Consider the following 20,950-nt stretch of genomic DNA (forward strand, 5'->3'; position numbering starts at 1 on the left):
GTGTCTCAGGAGAGCCCTCCACTTCACGCTTTTCTGTTTTCCCAAGCCTAACACATCCGATTCAGCTTCATTAAGAGTGTGACTTTTAGCTGTGGTGAATCAGCTGTAGTAGAGAAGCTTACTAGACAATGAGTGTGAAAAAGCCTTATAAGGCCAAAGACATTTTTGCTTATGGGATTGCTAGGAAGCACATGAAGTCATCAGGACGCATTAGGATATCTACGCACTATGCTTCATTTTTACTCTATCAACTATGTATAGTATATTTTTCTCATCCACTAGTAATGTCTGACTGGTGAAAGAATAGATCTTTTGAACTGATTATGTAAAATAATTCATGTGAATTTTGATTCAGATGTCAGTTTTAATCCAATTTTGTGTGACATCATAGCAACGTTTTTTTTTGTGGCCCAATTTTAAGGTTTTAAAATTTCTCAGGTTAAACTGAATCAGTTGAATCAGACGTTTGGTACATTTAAATACGCGATTTGAAAGAATTGGCTCAATATACTGAATTGAACGTCCCATCTCTATCTTTCATCCATATACATGGTACAGTGGTGCTTGAACGTTTGTGAACCCTTTAGAATTTTCGATATTTCTGCATAAATATGACCTAAAACATCATCAGTCCTAAAAGTAGGTAAAGAGAACCCAGTTAAACAAATGAGAGAGAAATATTATACTTGGTCGTTTATTTATTGAGGAAAATGATCCAGTGTTAAATAACTGTGAGTGGAAAAAGCATGTGAACCTTTGATTTCAGTATCTGGGGTGATCCTCTTGTGCAGCAATAACGACAACTAAACGTTAGGGGTAACTGGTGATCGGTCCTGCACATCGGCTTGGAGGAGTTTTAGCCCGTTCCTCAGTACAGAACAGCTTCGACTCTGGGATGTTGGTGGGTTTCCTCACATGAACTGCTCGCTTCAGGTTCTTCCACAACATTTCTATTGGATTACGGTCAGGACTTTGACTTGGCCATTCCAAAACATTAAGTTTATTCTTCTTTAACCGTTCTTTGGTAGAACGACTCGTGTGATTAGGATCGTTGTCTTGCTGCATCACCCACTTTCATTTGAGATTCAGTTTTTGGACAGATGTCCTGACATTTTCCTTTAGAAATCGCTGGTATAATTCAGAATTCATTGTTCCATCAATGGCAAGTCGTCGAGGTCTGGATGCAGCAAAACAGACCCAAACCACGATACTACCACCACCATGTTTCACAGATGAGATAAGGTTCTTATGCTGGAATGCAGTGTTTTCCTTTCTCCAAGCACAGCACTTTTCATTTAAACTAAAAAGTTCTACTTTGGTCTCATCTGTCCACAAAACATTTTTCCAATAGCCTTCTGGCGTGTCCACATGATCTTTAGCAAACTGCAGACGGGCAGCAATGTTCTTTTTGGAGAGCAGAGGCTTTCTCCTTGTAACCCTGACATGCACACCATAGGTATTCAGTGTTCTCCTGATGGTGCACTCATGAACATTAACATTAGCCAATGTGAGAGACTTTCAGTTGCTTAGAAGTTACCCTGGGTTCCTTAGTGACCTCACGGACTGCTACACGTCTTGGTCTTGGAGTGATCTTTGTTTGTTTCTCCTGGAGAGGGTAACAGTGGTCGTAAATTTCCTCCATTTGTACACAATCTGTCTGACTGTGGATTGGTGGAGTCCAAACTCTTTAGAAATGTTTTTTTTTTTAATCTTTTCCAGCCAGATGAGAATCAACAGCTCTTTTTCTGAAGTCCTCAGAAATCTCCCTTGTTCATGCCATGATACACTTCTACAAACGTGTCTTGTGAAGATCAGACTCTGATAGATCCCTGTTCTTTAAATAAAACAGGGCGCCTGATTGTCATCCCACTGCTTAAAAACACCCGACTCTAATTTCACCTTCAAATTAACTACTAATCCTAGAGGTTCACATACTTTTGCCCCTCACAGATACAATGCCCTCCACTAATATTGGCACCCTTGGGAAATATGAGCAAAGAAGATTGTCTTATTGTTTAACTTTTTGATCTTTTGTTCAAAATATTCACAAAAATACTCTGCTCTCATAGATATCAAACAATTGCAAACAAAACACTGGTTTATCAATATATATATATATCTTTGTTAAATATATGTAGGCAACAATTATTGGCACCCCTATGAATTCATATGAGAAAAATATATTTTAAGTATATTCCCATTGATATTTAAAAGATTTTAGTACACTGTAAAATGCTGTAAAGGATATAACCAATTCACTTTCTGACCACTAGATGGAGCTCTTGTCCCACTCATTCTGAAGCATCATTCAGATGAGAAACAGTTTTTCTAGCACACACGGTTCAGTCACATGATATATAGCTTTACTACATGTATATGTGTGCTAAATACTTTTAAGAACATTATATATAGATGGGTTTGTGGATGGAGACCAGGCACAATGGAGACCATCCCTGATCAGATAATCCTTAGATTCCTATCCAGGGGCCCCACCCCACTATGCATGAACCACTACAGGGAGTACTCATTACATATGTCGAAGGCCTCTTCTTCTCTCATCCAGCCAATAACTGCATGCTATACATCAATGAACCTGGCTCGGTTTAGATCCAATCAATTCAGTTTAGCTTCCGTGTGCATTTAAACACATGCACCTCAGTAAAATGGTTCAATATGCTAGAGTAAGCAAAGACTCGTATACAATGAGGCGTCATCATTGCCTTCTTAGAAAGCATGTCGAGGAAAGTTTCACTAATTTGCTAACATTAACTGGGTATATTAAACTAGGTTAGCCTGGGTTAGCTAGTATAAACTGTCTAGGCAGCAAGTCTAAGTCTAGCTAATGGTAAATATTATAAACATGATTAAATGATGTTTCTAGGCTAAACAGCATAGCTGCCTTTTTTTTTTTTTTAATCAGCTTTATATAGTAATAGCTGAAAATTTGTTTCATTTCATCAGTTAAAACATTTACTTATTAAATGTATATTATTAATAATATATTAAAATATATTATTTAAATATTGTATATACACAATAAAAGTAGCAACTATTCACTTGAGTACATTTTTGGCTGGGTACTTGCACTTTTAATTGAGTAAGATCTTGACATATTATCTCTATTTTCATAGTATTTATATTCACGTAAGTATAATTTCTCAGTACTCTGTCCACCCCTGGCTACGCGAAGGTCTTAATAGCATTTCACCTCGCAAACTTATTCGCCAAATCGTCAAGTCCAGCTCTTTAACAAGCTCTCTCTTAACAAGACTGGGCAGTAGTGACAGCATGTCGGGTCTTCTTCAGCTCATTTTAGACTGGAGATCATTTTTAATCAGACCTATCCATCCATCCATCCATCCATTTTCCATACCGCTTATCTTACACAGGGCCGTGTGGGAGCCTGGAGCCTGGAGCCTATACCAGGAACTTGAGGCACAAGGCAGGGGAACACCTTGGACGGGGTGCCAACCCATCGCAGGGCACAATCGCACACACATTCACACACTATGGACAATTTGGAAATGTCAGTCAACCTACAACGCATGTCTTTGGACTCAGGGAGGAAACTGGAATACTTGGTGGAAACCCCTGAAGCACAAGAAGAACATGCAAACTCTGTGCACACAAGGTGGAGGTGGGATTCAAACCTCCAACCCCGGGGGTGCGAGGCAAACGTGCTAACTTCTAAGCCACCATGCCTCGTTTTTAATCAGACCCTCTGTTTGCTTTTTCAGTTTTCATTTTGCATGTTTTTTTTTTCACCTACTAATCTACCTCCACTTACACCAGTTCTGACTGCTCATTGGTTACAAATTCAGCACCACACACCAATAACATTCCAGACTTTTTTTTTTTCACATTCTGTGAACATTCATTGGCTCAAGTGGCTCAATTCTATGCTCGCTGAGGGCCCCCTAGTGGTCAGGACCCCTGGGCATTTTCTTTGAAGCAATGTCTATTACTAAATGTTTGTCTATTGCTAAACGCACAAATAAAATCAAATTAAATAATAATTTGTACAGTAAATATACTACCTTAGCCTTTACCTGTTAAACACCTGGCAGCAATCAGGTGACTTACTGGATAAACAGTATGTATATTGCTTAGTGTACTCGGTGAACTCGGCATGCGATCAAAGTCTGAGGCGCACACACATATTTAACTTACAATACAGTCCTTATCTTGTGACCTGGGTCAAAAAGTAGATACTGTACATTTTATTGTCCTCATTCACATAACTCGCTAATTAAATGAAATATTTAAAGCAAGTCAAATAAAAAAAAATAAGAAGGTAATAAAAGACATGTACGTAAAAACAAAAACTGAAGAGAAGGCCAAAGCAGCTTTGGAATGATGATGAAAATGGAATGAAGTGTTGAGACCTAACTCCAGAAAACTACAATACAATTTAAATAAATAAATAAATAAATAAAAATAAGCAATACAAATAATTTTATGTATAATAATTGACAACTTGTATCTCATCGTATCAAACGTTCTGCGGTAAATGCCCTGGGGTGGCTCATCCAGCACTGACTAGTGCCTTTCACGTCTCATATAACGTCATGTGCTTGAGCTTTCGGGAGAGAAAAGGGCCACATGGTACTCAGAATATCGATCATATCATATTCAGAGAAGTCCTAAACACAGAATCCTTTTTTTTTTACCAGGGCTTTTGAATACTCATACAGTGTTATTCTCAGTAGTCATGGCTTTAAATGGCTGAAATAAAGCTTAAAGCTAGTTCTTTTATCTGTAATCCATACTGTAGTTAAAGGTCATGTGTGCTCGGTATCTCTGTGTCCTGTCAGGCTTTAGCTAGGTGTTCTGTTTTATCTATAATGACTGCTCAGTTGTCTATAGTGCCCATTGTCCTGTTTTAGTAGTTACTGTACTGCCTTGTGTTTGCACACGCTCGCACGTGCACTTTATGTAAAATGTGTAGGGCTTTTATTTTTAGTTCTGTGTCATCACATGTGGTTAGATTGTTGTTTTATGTAGCACCGTGGTCCTCTAGGAACGCTGTTTCATTTCACGGTGTATTGTACCAGCTGTACACGGTTGAGATGACAATAAAAAGCCATGTGACTTGACTTATAGATATCATTAGCTATCTTGCTAGTAGCACTGGAAACTTATAGTAGTCCTGGCTAGAAGTATAACTTTATAGCTTTCTTCTCTTATTAACGTGAAGTGGGTTTTGTTTATTTAAGAACATTTAGGTAGCAAAAAAAAAAAAAAAAAAGGCAATATAAAAGGCAACACTGCTAGCTTCGTAATTAGCTGGCGTAGTAAATATTGCTGTGTTGCTAGCGCTTGTTAAGGCCATTCCTAACCACATTCCCTTAACATCCGTTATATTTTAAAGTGAATTTTAATCAGAGTTTAGTGTAACGCGTTACAAAGTAAATGTTACTGTATTCTAATGACTTTTACGCAGTAAAAAAATACGCAGTAATGTAACGCATTACATTTTAAATTGATGTAATTTGATTACAGTTACTGATGTCAGTCAAATTATGTTACTTGAGTTGCAAATTTATTGTTAAGAAAATATTCAGTAAAATGCGTTTTTAAAATAAATCACGTTTAGCATGGCTGCTAGAGGAGTGACCTGGCCTGGGCATTCGGGGCTATAGCCCTGAAGATTTTTTCTTTAGCCCTGAATAATTCTCCACTCGGAGCGGTTTGTCACGACGTAACTGAACGTCAGTAAAAGAAGGCGGCGGTGTTGTAATTTCATATCTTCAGTGAACCAATGAGGCGAGACCAATCAGACAGGGTTTACAGGAAAATACGTGGACACACTCACGTCTTATTGGCTCTCAATTCTGCCAAACACTAGCCCTCACACAGTGTGAGGAAAAGTGGATGTAAACCGATTTATACATTTTTTTTTATATAACTCTATCATCTTCTGAAGCTGAGCAGGAAAACAAGGTGTTTGAATATCTACACGAGTTCCAGTTTACGTGAACATGATACGAGCAGAGCATAAGGAAAGATAATGTACTCTGCATGGCACTGTAGCAGCTAAACCCATAACTTAGTTGTGCCTCTTAGCTAGTGACACCAAACTAGCCTAGTTAGAACAGTTTATATTTCATCAGTCTGGTAGTCCTACAAACAGTAACAACACCCGAGACAAGTTTTATGATAAACCCAACTTTTTCTGATCATGTCATCATTGACGCACGCTAAAATGACTGAAAGAACTACGAGTTTCACGTTGTAGTGAATTTTTGTAGGTTTGATTGGTTTTGAAAGTAACTTGAAAGTCAAGTAATTAGTAATCTGATTATTTTTTACACGCAGTAATCAGTAACGTAATCCGATTACAAGTTTAAAGTAGTCATTAGTCATCTGTAGTGGATTCCTTTTTTGTGTAATTTACACAATTTTAAAAATAATTTTAATACAAAAAAAAAAGAAAAAACCTCTCCTATCAGACTTGGATTGCAATTAGTGTTTGGGATGAGCTGAAACCTGCTTATTCAAGCATCTGAGTTATTTAAAATGTAGTGTGAAGTGGCAAGTATTATGGCAGACTCGTGTAGCAGTACATAACGCATAGTCATGGGTCACACTTCGCTTTTCAGGCGCCGAATTCCTCTTTTATTTCCTGTTTGTTCAACAAATTCCACGTATGAAACAACGCCCTGCAGAAAAATAGTGTTTTCAATTTGCCTTTGTAACGCACAACTCAAAAGTGTGTGTGAGTTTGAAGTGGGAGCAGATTTACCAACAGCAACTCTATGACGTTGGTAAAAAAAAAAAAGAATAGTGCAGCTGAAGAGATTCACGGCATGATCGTATGTTACACTGGCAAATCAACATGGATTGAAATAGCACTGTTAACGTTTCAAATCACGGCACAGTGTTTTGGGGTTTTTTGGGACACTTCGAACTTGTGAATCTTGCCTAATTAAGTAAGAGAGTACTGCACATACTTGGAAAAGTATGGAACAGAAATGAAAAGGCTTGGCCAATTGTGAAGAAGATACTATTTATGATTTACAATTTATTCTGCTGAAACAAAAACATGTAAATATCATAGCCAAGTATAATAGCAAGATAATAATAATAATAATAATAATAATAATAATAATAATAATGATGATGCTTGAGCATTTTAATCTCAAACTCTGTGGTGTATTTAATACATTTACGTTTGTATAATTTTAATTTATGGGATGGCAAGAGTGGTAAATCTTTCCTCATTTGTTAAATATGTCTACTTATCACAAATAATATTTCTTTTTTGCTATAAAACATTTTTTTTTTAAACCAAAATATACAATAAAACTCCAGGATGGTACAGTGGTGCTGTTAAAGGAAAAGGTTTTCTTTTCAACATGGTATGTTCCTGGTATAAGCATGGTATGGTATGTTCAATGGTATGTTCCTGGTATAAGCATGGTATGGTATGGTATGTTCAATGGTATGTTCCTGGTATAAGCATGGTATGGTATGGTATGTTCAATGGTATGTTCCTGGTATAAGCATGGTATGGTATGGTATGTTCAATGGTATGTTCCTGGTATAAGCATGGAATAGTATGGTATGTTCCTGGTATAAGCATGGTATGGTATGGTATGTTCCTGGTATAAGCATGGCATGGTATGGTATGTTCAATGGTATGTTCCTGGGATAAGCATGGAATAGTATGGTATGTTCCTGGTATAAGCATGGTATGGTATGGTATGTTCAATGGTATGTTCCTGGGATAAGCATGGAATAGTATGGTATGTTCCTGGTATAAACATGGTATGGTATGGTATGTTCAATGGTATGTTCCTGGGATAAGCATGGAATAGTATGGTATGTTCCTGGTATAAGCATGGTATGGTATGGTATGTTCAATGGTATGTTCCTGGGATAAGCATGGAATAGTATGGTATGTTCCTGGTATAAACATGGTATGGTATGGTATGTTCAATGGTATGTTCCTGGGATAAGCATGGAATAGTATGGTATGTTCCTGGTATAAGCATGGTATGGTATGGTATGTTCAATGGTATGTTCCTGGTATAAGCATGGCATGGTATGGTATGTTCAATGGTATGTTCCTGGGATATGCATGGTATGGTATGTTCAATGGTATGTTCCTGGGATATGCATGGTATGGTATGTTCAATGGTATGTTCCTGGGATATGCATGGAATAGTATGGTATGTTCCTGGTATAAGCATGGTATGGTATGTTCAATTGTATGTTCCTGGTATATGCGTGGTATGGCATGGTATGTTCCTGGTATATGCGTGGTATGGTATGGTATGTTCCTGGTATAAGCATGGTATGGTATGGTATGTTCCTGGTATATGCGTGGTATGGTATGGTATGTTCCTGGTATAAGCATGGTATGGTATGGTATGTTCCTGGTATATGCGTGGTATGGTATGGTATGTTCCTGGTATAAGCATGGTATGGTATGGTATGTTCCTGGTATATGCGTGGTATGGTATGGTATGTTCCTGGTATAAGCATGGTATGGTATGGTATGTTCCTGGTATATGCGTGGTATGGTATGGTATGTTCCTGGTATAAGCATGGTATGGTATGGTATGTTCCTGGTATATGCGTGGTATGGTATGGTATGGTATGTTCCTGGTATATGCGTGGTATGGTATGGTATGGTATGTTCCTGGTATATGCGTGGTATGGTATGGTATGGTATGTTCCTGGTATATGCGTGGTATGGTATGGTATGTTCCTGGTATAAGCATGGTATGGTATGGTATGTTCCTGGTATATGCGTGGTATGGCATGGTATGTTCCTGGTATAAGCATGGTATGGTATGGTATGTTCCTGGTATATGCGTGGTATGGTATGGTATGGTATGTTCCTGGTATATGCGTGGTATGGTATGGTATGGTATGTTCCTGGTATATGCGTGGTATGGTATGGTATGGTATGTTCCTGGTATATGCGTGGTATGGTATGGTATGTTCCTGGTATAAGCAGCATAAAAAAGGCAGTAGAGAGCAAAATGGGACTGGTCAGTGATTAATGGGCGATTTATCAGTTTTTAAAATATAAAAGGTTTCAAATATCCCCAATCCAATCAACAATTCTCTATTCCTCTTGTCACATCTATTAGAAATATCCATGTTAAAGGGGTGCAGGGATCCTTTCTCAAGTCTTTCAAACACATTTTTAGTGGTGCTTGGGCTAAACTTGTGTTGACAAGCTTGTAAATCTTAATTAATTATGTTCAGAGGTGTTGAGAGTCCAGCTGCTAAATACAATTACCTTCAAACCGTGAAATACGGTGACATTTTAATCTAGACACCAACGAGCGTTTTAAGCCAAACATCAAACGAAATGACATATAATGCTGTAGCTAATCTTAAAGCTGATGAATCGCTTCATTTGCGTGATCCGATCCCGAATGTGTCTCTACTTCTCTCCTTTTTGTTTTTCATTTTCAAATGCAAGTACGGTAAACGCAAGTATCAAACTTTCGCTTGATAACGGCTTAGACGATTACGTGATGTTATCTCGATCTCTGTCTTTTCATCGCTAAAACCTGTGATCTCATTAAGGGTGTGTAGACTTTAGATCCAGTGTATGCCGGTCTTATGCTAACCATTAACGTATAGCATTGTTTCTCCAACCATGAAAATATGCATTATTTTAAACTTTATATTAGAAATACAATCACAGACTTCTTTTTTTTTTTTTTTTAAACCATAAGAAATATTCTCCTTTATAACCATATGTATAAACTGTTGTGCGTGACAGCAGCAGATCATCAGAAATTTCGGAAATACTCAAACCACCATCTGGTCCAAGCAACCAGGTCACGGTCAACGTCCCTGAGATCACCATTAACATCTCATTTGATTTTAACCTGTATCTGTGCAACTGTATGCATTGCACTGCTGCGTGATTGGCTGATTGGATAATAATAATAATAATAATAATAATAATAATAATACTTTTACTATTATTATGATGATTATTATTAATAATAATAATATTGCTTTTACTATTATTATGATTATTATTACTACTACTACTACTACTACTACTACTATTATTATTATTATTATTATTATTATTATTATTATTATTATCCAATCAGCCAATCAGCAGCAGTGCAATGCATACAGTTTTAAATTTAAAATTTAAAAAGAAAAGTTTTAAGTTGATAGCAGCACTCCAAACGTGGACTTCCATAAATACTCTATTTTAAAGTGTGCATTTCTTTATTTGATTATTATTATTATTATTATTATTATTAATAATAATAATAATAATAATAATAATAATAAGAATACTTTTACTATTATGATTATTATTATTAATAATAATATTGCTTTTACTATTATTATGATTATGATTATTACTACTACTACTACTATTATTATTATTATTCTTAATAATAATCAAATAAAGAAATGCACACTTTAAAATAGAGTATTTACGGAAGTCCGCGTTTGGAGTGCTGCCATCAACTTAAAACTTTTCTTTTTAAACTGAGAATATCTTTTGAAAGAAAGTCCAGTTCCAGAGACATGCAGAACCTTCCAGAACTTTCCCAACCGTAAACGTATCGACGGCATTTATGATTATATTTAAGAATGGCATTAAGACACACTGTAAACACACTTACATCAGGAGACACACAGAGGATTGATGGACAGTGAATACTGAACAGCCATGTTTAATTCACATTAACGTATATCCAACATGAATATAATCAAAAACATTTCAGCTGGTGTGTTCTAACCTAAAAAATCTTTACAGCTACAATATATAGAAAGAATGTGTGTGCATCTGTTTTAAAAAAAAAAAAAAACAAAGGGGGAAAAAAATGCATCAATGGATCATTGGAGAAATAATAACGAGAATGGCCGATTTAAGGACATGCTGAGCATTTTGGAAAGCACATTTCATATCATAGCAGATTCATTTCACAGTAGCTGCTAATTATTTATGACGTATTGTGACATTTAACATGCACGATATTACTGTAAAGGCTTCACTAGCCCTTCGGAGGCTGGCAGGACAGGTAGCGCGTTTTGGCGTCGTCGCTGACGTGAGCGTAATCTGATTTGGAAGGACAGCGGTTCTTCAAAGTGTTTTCACGTCGGACAAATTTGAAAGAACATCAAGTACCTTTCTTAGATAAGGCGGTTCTTACTCATCCGTATCCCACGTACACACGTAGCCTCCTCCCAAATACAGCATTTGGGTTAGTAACAATGTTGTGCTTGATAAACCTCTCAATACGCCGACAGTCATTACGGTCATTTACTAATAATCGACTAATAGAGCGTTAGCAAACAAAACCTTAACGTTCCTGTGTGTACAAGTCATTCAAAAATTCAGTGTTCCTTTCGTCGTACGTCTAAAAAAAATTTAGCTTTACGCAACGATTTGGCCTGTACAACTGTACAATGTTGCCCGTACACCTAAATGTCTTCTAGAGCAAAAACACGTTCGCTGTTTGAAGTTCGCTTCATTAGTTCGGTACTTGAGCAGTGAGGCTAACGTAGCGAACAAGGGAAGCGTATACATGACGCCTAATGACTGGAAATAAGCTAAACAAACGTGTACGTTCAATCTCTGGTCAAAAATGTTCCATTATTGTACGTCACGCAGCGGGGAATCGTTGAGGACTTTGCACTGCTTAAGACCAGCTCAAGCGTTACAGCATGAAGACAGGCAGGAGAACTCTAGACGGACAGACAGACAAGCGAGGACTCTAACTCTGGTTTGCACGTTTAAACTGATGAGATGGAAATACCCGACATGAGACGAGAACTAGCGTGGCTAACTGAGTATCAAGCATAAAAACGTGTCCTTCTGTGTGCGTCGATGAGCAAAACGGTGGCCGTGCTTTACTGCCCCGTACGCAGAGCTCAGCACTACTGGAATAAAAGAAATCTCACGCTGCATACCTTCTAGTTTTCAACGCGCCCTCGTTGACCTTCCCTTGACTTCCATATTGGGGAGTGGACTTACAACGCAGACGGGTTTGGTTGAACGACGTCACGCGACGCGTCTCGGCCAAAATCGGCCGTATTATTGAAAAACCGCGAGCGCCTGCGAATCTGGCGGCGTTTCTTTGATTTTGTGTTCGTTCCTGCGATCGCGAAATCCCGGAGGGACATGAATTTATTGCTCTCGATTAAATTCATCGGCAGAATCAGATTTCTACTCCAGACTCTCTCGAGCTTCACTTCGACGGTTCGACTGATGCGGCAGCACTTTAGGTGGCGGCAGGGATTTAATCAAGAGGAAGTCAGCGAGGGTGTCTTAAAACCAGTTTCGAAACAGCCAGTGTTACCACACACCAAGCTGGAGATGTCTGGTCATGCGAGGATCGTAGGTACGAATGCTCGAGAAACTCAAGTCCCTCGGCATCGTTCAACACTGCTTATAATGCTCGTGAGTCACGCTCATGTGACAAGAACACCGCGACTCGTGAAGCATCAGCGTTTCCCGTAAATGAGGAAACGAAAAGATTGCAAACTGCATTTCAGCATTAAAGGCTTGCTGAACCGGTACTCAAACTGCGTTTATCTGTCAGAAATATAACATGTCTCAGCAGCACAGTTTACTAGTAAATACTAGTAAAAAGATTCTACCTTACAGCATAGATTCTTTAAAAAAAAAAAAAAATTAAAAAAAAAAAAAAAAAACAGGCTCACATCCTTTTTTTTTTTCCTTTTTTTTAACACATTACCAAATCTAAATATTATAAAAGTCTCTGAAAAGGAAAACCGAATCATTACTAATAAATTAAACACATAAATTATTTTGTTTATGAAATACATTGATTATGGATGTATCCAGAAGGGGAAAAGAATATGTATTTTTGATATATCGTAATAATAATAATAATAATAATAATAATAATAAAATGAAGAAAAAAAAAAAAAGTCCTTAAATTTGAGCCAGCAGCTGGATTTTGCATGCGTGTGTTGCACTAGAGCCACGAGATAACGACGACACGGCAGGTTCTCAAACGCGAGAGGTTTTTGCATAGACACACGCACACACGCTTAGACTTAGAGGACGCTTCACGAACACGGCGCTCGCAACACACACATGCAGCGGCAGGTCTGATCAAAGGTCAGCCAGCCATCAGGCAGTAACGGCTCAAGGTTCAGAGTCTTGTGTGTGTGTGTGTGTGTGTGTGTGTAAGGATCATGTAGAATGTGTTTGGACCCCAGAGCAGATTTGTTCCACTTGTCAGATCAGAAATCAGGAAATTTCTCTTGCGAATCTTTTTCCAGTCGATTCACTCCATGTTCGAAGCGAGAGACCGCTCTCTTGTCTCGTTTCACTCTCTATGGACACACTGATCCCGTTTCAGGTTCTGGATGACGCCGCGTCTCTGACCGGGACGCGGCGGGTACTGAAGACAGACGTATGAATAAATGAATACATTAGAAAACGAAGCCTTTTCCAGCGCTCCTTCTCCTAGCAACAGTGCCGTCACAGCTTTGGAAACTTTGAACCAACTATTGTCTCCATGTAACTGTCATGTTTTTTACTTTAATAACCACAGAAGGGTGTGTATTTGGGGGGTGGGGGGGGTTGTGAAACGCCCCGTTTGCCATTATTCCCTTTCGGGCGAGTTAGGATAGGAACAATGAGCAGGTGTGCGCAAAGATGATTCGTGTCCTACGTTTACATGCAAGTTCACTCATATGTCACCTGATGGCATAAAATACAGCAACGGGTCAGATGACGTGTCAGATCAGATCCGATATGATCCGGCGTTTCGATACTGATGCTCGATATCGGATTGGTGCATCCCTCTTTGTCTCAGAGGGCTCCGATTTTCTAATTCATGTAAAAATGTACAGGTCCTTTTTGGATATATTTGTGTGTTCTGGTGTCTTTATTATGGATTTCTTTGTACTCGTTCTTCCTTATAAAGACGACTCGACTTCTCTGGTGAGGGTCACATCCTGTGGAGCCACTTGAACTTTAGGCTCGCTTTCCAGAGACTCGCTGATGACGTCCAGGGTGGTGGAGACGAGGGGTTCGGCTTCGCTCCCGCTCTCCGTACTTGCGTTCACGTTGTCCGGGGCTTTGCCGTTTTGACAGCAGAGTTTAGCGGCGCACTGCATGCGGCAGGAGAGCTCACAGAGCGAGGCGTGTGACTCCGAGCTCACCATGACGAACTCGGGCTGGATGGTGGTGGCATGGATGCCCTCGTCATGGAAGAAGGCCTTGAGGCGCTTGGCCACACTCATGTAGGAGGTAGGGTCTCGGCATTTGATGTGTGCGGTGGCAATGATGCGACTCCCGGCGAGCTGCCAGATGTGGAGCTCGTGCACAGCCAGAACGCCATCGAGCTGGCGCAGGCGAGTGCTTAGGAGGCTCACGTCGATCTGCTTGGGTACGGTCTGCAGCAGGATGAGCGCGGACTCCTTCAGGAGCGGGTACGTCGTGTACAGAAGAATGCAGACCATGATGAGGCACAGAGTCGGGTCCAGGTACAGCACCCAGCAGGGCCCGGCTGTGAAGAACGCGGTGCTCGTGTTGCTGTGTTCTCCCTCGCCAAAGCCTACAAGCGTGTCGTTAAGGTGATGGTGGTCACTGCAGTGTGCGTTGGCGATGCACGGGATGTTGCAGGGAACACCGGGCTTGCACGGACGCCACACCAAGGCGAAGATGGTGGCGTTGACCACGACGATGACGGAGCCAAGCGCGTCACCCAGAACATGGAGGAAAACACCACGCATGTTCAGCTGGGATGACGGGGACGAGTCATGGTCGTGCTCGAGGGCGTGCTCGAGGTCGTGCTCGTGATCCAGCTCGCCGTTCAGCTGCACAGCTGATAACTCTGCCACGCCCACACAAAACACACAGTAAGACAAAGCACAGAGACAACATTAAACACAGAAAAACTGGTTCGCGTTCAAAATGAAGAATAACTCAATTTCTCGAACAGGCAAAACAATTTAACCAGTCCATCAAACTACAAAAGGGAATTTTCGTCAATAAATTATGAATAAAATAATGGTGACAACAAGAAAAATCTGTTCAAACACCTGAATGGAACAAGAGCGAGGTTAACATTTAAACATTAGCTTAATTACATAATCCATAACAAATAGAATGTAAAAGATACATTTCTCATGCGTAAGTGATCCTTTATTTAAAATGCGAGATAGATTAACAGACTGATGTTGATTATTTATTAATTGACTGGAATGGCATGCGCAGATCATCAGCCCGTGATCGCACTGTTACAGGACCGGCGCTCGAACAAAGCAACATCTGATGTTTCCATGTGACCCGGTTAAGTCTGGAATGGAGGCAGAGGTAACTCTGTGTGTGTGTGTGTGTGTGTGTGTGTGTGTGTGTGTGTCCTAACATGTTTTCTGTGTTTTAAAGGGGGTGGACAGATTCATTAACTAGTACACTGGGCAACAGAACATTCCAGTGTGTTTGCCCGGTTTGTAAGAAGGCTAAATATTTTTTTCTGTTTTAAAAGCACAGCTTACGTAACTCAGTAGCGTGACGAGTTAATTACGTGCATTAATACAGACTACGGAAAATAAGTGAGTACTCGAATCCCTGTGGGGGCGACGTTTTGCGGCCAAACGCGACCATCTTCTGCTCATGTCTCTGATGATTAAAAACACGGGGTTTGCATCCTTGACAAAACCGGCGAGTCTTTAGCCGGCATTTCATCCGTGTTCCCTCGATGGTTCTGGCTAGCGGGTTCGTTTTTGCTCGGTGACGTGTTTTGACTGGTCGTTGTGCTAGCATTAGAGCTACTGTATTCACTGTATACTGTATTTAACGACTGAACTTCCTGCATATTTCTGACTGACGACACATAGCGGTGCATCTTAGAGTGATTCAGATTCAGAACGCTGCAGCGCGCCTCGTCTTCAACCAGCCCAAGAGAACCCATCACATCCATCTTCATCTCCCTCCACTGGCTTCCTGTATCCGCCCGCATCAAATTCAATGCCTTGATGCTCACGTACAAGACCTTGTCTGGAACAGCACCGCCCTACCTCAACTCTCTCCTGAAGGCTTACGTTCCCTCACGCAATCTACGATCGGTTAAAGACCGACGCTTTGTAGTTCCTACTCACCGTAGCTCCATGTCCCTTTCCAGAACCGTCACGCTAACTGTTCCTCAGTGTCGGAATGAACTTCCAACCTCAATCCGGACCGCAGAATCTCTCACCATCTTCAAAAAAACAACTAAAAGACCCACCTCGTCCGTGAACACCTAACCATCCCATAAAAAACAAACAATTTAAAAAAACCCCCTACAATAATCTGGCTCTTACACCTCGACTCTGCGCACGTTGCTTCTTCTAGAACTCAATTCAAGATCTTGTACAGTAGCACTACATGTATTGTTAGTTGTTAGATCAACGAAGTGAAAAGTGTTGGTGATGACTGTCTCGACGGCCCATTAAACCTGCTTGTTCGCTGGGAAATCTGTCCACCCGTCTTAAAAGAAGCAAGCCAGAAGTATACCGTGCTCCTGCGATGAGTAACATGAGACACAAATTACATCCCGGCACATCTTTCTGCTCATATCTCATGTGTTGTTAGTACGGTGACGGTTGAACACAGAATGAACTTTAGTGACTGAAAGGTGTGATAACATTTATCAATCGTTCAGATACGCTGCGCGTCGCCGACAGGAGTCCAGGAGTGAGGAAGTCGAGGCAGCTACTCTTAACCCAGTTTATTACCGCGTTACACGAGAAAGCACTTTCCAAGAACACGAGTTAGGATTTTCAGAGTTCAGGTTTCAGAACTCGTACTGAAACACACCAGACAATAAATTCACCTGTGAACACTACAGAAGCAGACACGTGTATTTCGCCTACTATATAGTAGCTGAGATGCATGTATCTCACCTACTACAGGCCTATAGTAGGTAAGTACGCGGTTTGGGACGCAGCCGCACTCTCTTGTTTACCGTAAAACAGTCGAGCGTTTCCGTGTGTGTACGCGTCCTGTCGCACAATGCGGTGAGAACTCTCACACGACGTTAATAGTGTGATTAAGGTGTGTACGTGTCTGTAACGCACGTCAATAACGCGACTAAAACAGGAATACTCCACACGTCTTAATTCCATCTGTGTCTACTTCGAGTGTGACTTTATTCAGATTAAGGTCGTCAATAATCTGTTTACATGCCAGTTTCTTAATCAGAGTATCGTCTTAATCGGGTTCATATCGGATTATCGTTGTCCGTGTAAACGTACGGATTGTTTATATTCATTTAAAGAGACACGAATTAGTGAATAAATGGAAGCGTAGAAAAGATATTTACTTACATTAAAAATTACATGTACATTATTTACTTTGAAATTTGCACGTCTTATGTAAATATTTTTACTGGACGCTGTGTCAGGCAGGATCTTAATTAGCCGGTCACACACAGTTTTTACCATCAAATACATACATATATATATATATATATATATATATATATATATATATATATATATATATATATATATATATATGAAGTAAGCATGAGGGTCATGGTGAATATTAGGATTGTTTTGTTTAATTGCTACTAAAATGATCATTACATTAGTCATCCGTCAATCTTATTATACGTTAAAATCATACTAAAAAAAAAACCGAAATCCTTTGCCTTTCTGTTCAGAAATCTCCCACGTGACAGTCAGTAGGGTGCAGCTTGAAGCTCGTCTCTGACTGATTAATCTTCTCTTTCCTGCACCGGAATAAATCATGTGATAGTTGTTACAATACACGCCTGAAGGGTTTATTGGAGTTGCTTGGTGCATGTGTGTGCTGATTCTACTTCTTGTGCTTGCTCGGTTATGGCGTCGACGTGTTGCAGCATGACTCAGAGTCCTAGTGCGGTGTGATTTTTTTTTTTATTTTTTTTTTTTTTTTACACGTGTGTTTGCTGCGAGAACGTTTCAGATTCACCGCAGTTCAGGGACCTTTAACACAATTCCAAAACCAACCTGTATATTCATTTCATTAACGTTACACAAATGAACACTGACTTTCCTGAACTCTATCATGTTCTTTGGAGTATACCATGCTCTAATTGTACTTGGACTGGGATGGAGTAAAAATCTTCAGAGCACTCTTTCATAGTGAAACTGTTAGGCCTTTTCACCAACAAGGTAACGGAGTTGAGCCCATTTGCAAACCATTCTGTACATTATGGGTTATTTTTCAGAGCAAAAACGCTGAACCGGTGATATCGGGGGCATGAAGCGACCGATAACAGCTCTGGTTATTAATTAGCAAAGGCGATGTCCGATGCAATTGTATACTCTGGCCCCATCCCAACCCTTACAGCAGGTTATGGTCGCTGATCTGCTGGATGTCCAGGTGGTGCTCCGAAAACGATGTGGGCTTTATAGATAATTGGGGTAGTTTTGAGGGCAAGGATGGCCCTCAGAATACAGAATACAGTCTCAGAACAGGCCGAGTTAATCGGTGACTATCCGGAGCCAAGGCCAGGGAGCAGACAAGCAGGCTAAACCGACCGTCCGATAGCTGCACCGAGTCGTCGCTCAGGTCCCACTATATCGATGTCCATTGTTAAAAGCGCTATACAAATCAAACCGAATCGAATAACAACGCTACCTTTTTTACCACGACTAAAACGAGACGTGAAGAGAATTATCATTGGGAACACGTCGCGAAACTGAAATGACGTTGACGAATGAAGAGACGTGAAGAAGAAACGTCTATTTGACTGGCAAATGCAATTAACTGGATACGAGCCACATCAGTAATGCTGAGAACGTCTACTTTACACAACTGAGAGAAAAAAAAACCCAAAACAGCTAATAACAATAACACACGTACCTCATTATGTTGTAATTGTGTCACTGGTGTCTATGACAGTGTCCCTGTACTGTGTGTAAACGCTAAAGAATTTGACTTTGAATAGTACAAAACATCCTCAGAGAAAATATAGCTGTATGGGGGCTTTTCTTAGTCATTCGTGAACTGTTTTTTTTTTTTAAACCCGTAACTCTGATTCCTCAATTAACAGTAGGTCTGTTCATATCAATCTGAGATGAATAAACTGAATCCGATTCAGAGGTGTCAAATATCAAATTTAGTATTATATCACGTGGAAGCCTGAGGTTTACACGACTAGTCCTTACACGGCAATATTCTCGAAATGGGCTCCGAAGCACAGCCAGGAATGTTCGAGTCTCTCTTTTCTAGTTATTAACAGGAGGTGGACATCACAACCCACTATCACCAAAGTCGTATTCATGATTCCGTCCTTATACTAATTATAAACCTTAGGTCAGTTAAATTCAGTTGGTTTAATTCAACCTGAAAAACAAGAAAAAGAAAACCTATCGATAAAGTCAACTCGGACCTGATGTGTCGGTGGAACGTTCAGGAATTCAACAGAAGCTACAATAAAAACATCTAATATATTATTTACATTTATTCATTTAGCAGACGCTTTTAACCAAATGAAGAAATACAGGCAAAGTACAGCACATCTTTGATTACTACATAAAATAATGTTGTACTGAAGGGTACGAGGTATTTCATTATTATTATTAGTAGTATTATTATTATTATTAGCTAAAGGGGTCTTAGGCTGGAAAATGTCTGAGAACTGCAAGTACAAAAGACTTAGCAGCTAGTCAGCTAAACAGTTAGCAAAAGTCATTCAGCTAGCGAGTCCATAAGCGCCTGGTTGCCTAGCAACCGCGTTGGCGTTACTGTAACCATTTGAACAGTGACCCCTTCACTTCCGGCTCCTTACACATCTGAGCAGGTGATAAGATTCCCTGGAAAATGCTGAGACACATATATACATATGCATATATATGTATAAATAAATGATATTATACATTATATAATAATAATAATAATAATAATAATAATAATAATAAAGCCAACATCTGGATTGGAGTAAACTCTGCTTAGAGCGCTAGAGTCGTGTCACGTGGTGTTTAATCTAAATAGCCTGTTTAAGCCTGAGCAGGTTAAGAAGCACCTATAGGAATGAAAGAAAACGGAAAAATGTGAACTGAAAGCCCGCTCTCACCAGCTGCTCCCCGGCTGTCGGTGTTCATGCAGTTCGGGCTGTTACTCCCGCGACCACCGACCAGGTTGTTGGTCTCCTCTCCGGCGCATGCGCGGTCAGTGGAGGTCTCGCTCTTGCGCGTGTTCGCCCTGGATTTCTTCGCCTTGCCGTGGCTGTGTGAGTGAGCGTGGCCGTGGAAGAGACACAGCCCTAGCAGGTTTACCACGAGCCCCGCGGCCCCGACAGCGATCACCACGTACGGGCTCTCGATCTCATGCGGCTCGGTGAAGCGCTCGATAGCCTCGAGCACAATGGTGAAGCAGAGCGCGGTGAGGAACACGGCGTTGACGAGGGCGCCCATCACCTCGGCTCGGATCCAGCCGAACGTGTTCTTCTTGGTGGACTGAGTGCGCTCGGCGAAGCGCACCGCCACCAGCGCCACGATCAGCGCCATCACGTCCGACAGCATGTGGAAGGAGTCCGAGAGCATCGCGAGCGACGACGTGAGCCGGCTCACCACCACCTCCACCACGAAAAAAACGAACGTTAACGACAGCATGCACAGCAAACGGGCGCGGTTGGGTCCACAAGCCATGGTTCCCATCAGCTAGACAACACACACACACACAGCTATCACAACATACACACAAAACAATGCTAACCGGCACTGGCTAGCAAATACACCCCAGAGGTTTCCCGTTAGTTCCGCCCTATTCCTCCACTAAACCGAGCATAATTCGGGTGATGAACCTCATTCGCGACGCTTCCTGTCTTCTTCATGTGAATCGTGACAGAGAATGAAAAACACACCGAGCTGCGTTTTGCAGACGGAGTTCAAACTTTGCACCCGGACCGGTAAAGTTTCCACACGGAACAAGGCAGATTCATGTGACCACGCCCACCGAGCCACACGTCATTGGCCAGCGGTTAGGGACCGAGTATAA

General features: G+C 40.6%; 1 protein-coding gene across 3 annotated transcripts in view; it reads right to left on the reverse strand.

Moving 5' to 3' along the window:
• Window positions 1-10,657: 10,657 nt before the first annotated feature.
• The window catches only part of slc30a1a (solute carrier family 30 member 1a), a 12,757-nt gene continuing 2,464 nt past the window's right edge, over window positions 10,658-20,950 (reverse strand). For 2 of the 3 annotated variants that reach the window (XM_053614340.1, XM_053614339.1), the window contains exons 2-3: window positions 20,028-20,613; window positions 10,658-14,816 (exon numbers count right to left, since the gene is read on the reverse strand). In XM_053614340.1, coding sequence (XP_053470315.1) covers window positions 13,897-14,816; window positions 20,028-20,610 — 1,503 coding nt within the window. In that variant the 5' untranslated portion in view covers window positions 20,611-20,613 and the 3' untranslated portion in view covers window positions 10,658-13,896. Of the gene's footprint in view, window positions 14,817-20,027; window positions 20,614-20,756 lie in introns of all 3 variants that reach the window. The other variant, XM_053614338.1, reaches the window with a different exon arrangement.

Source organism: Ictalurus furcatus, chromosome 25, assembly GCF_023375685.1.
Source record: "Ictalurus furcatus strain D&B chromosome 25, Billie_1.0, whole genome shotgun sequence".
In the NCBI taxonomy this organism is placed as follows: Eukaryota; Metazoa; Chordata; class Actinopteri; order Siluriformes; family Ictaluridae; genus Ictalurus; species Ictalurus furcatus.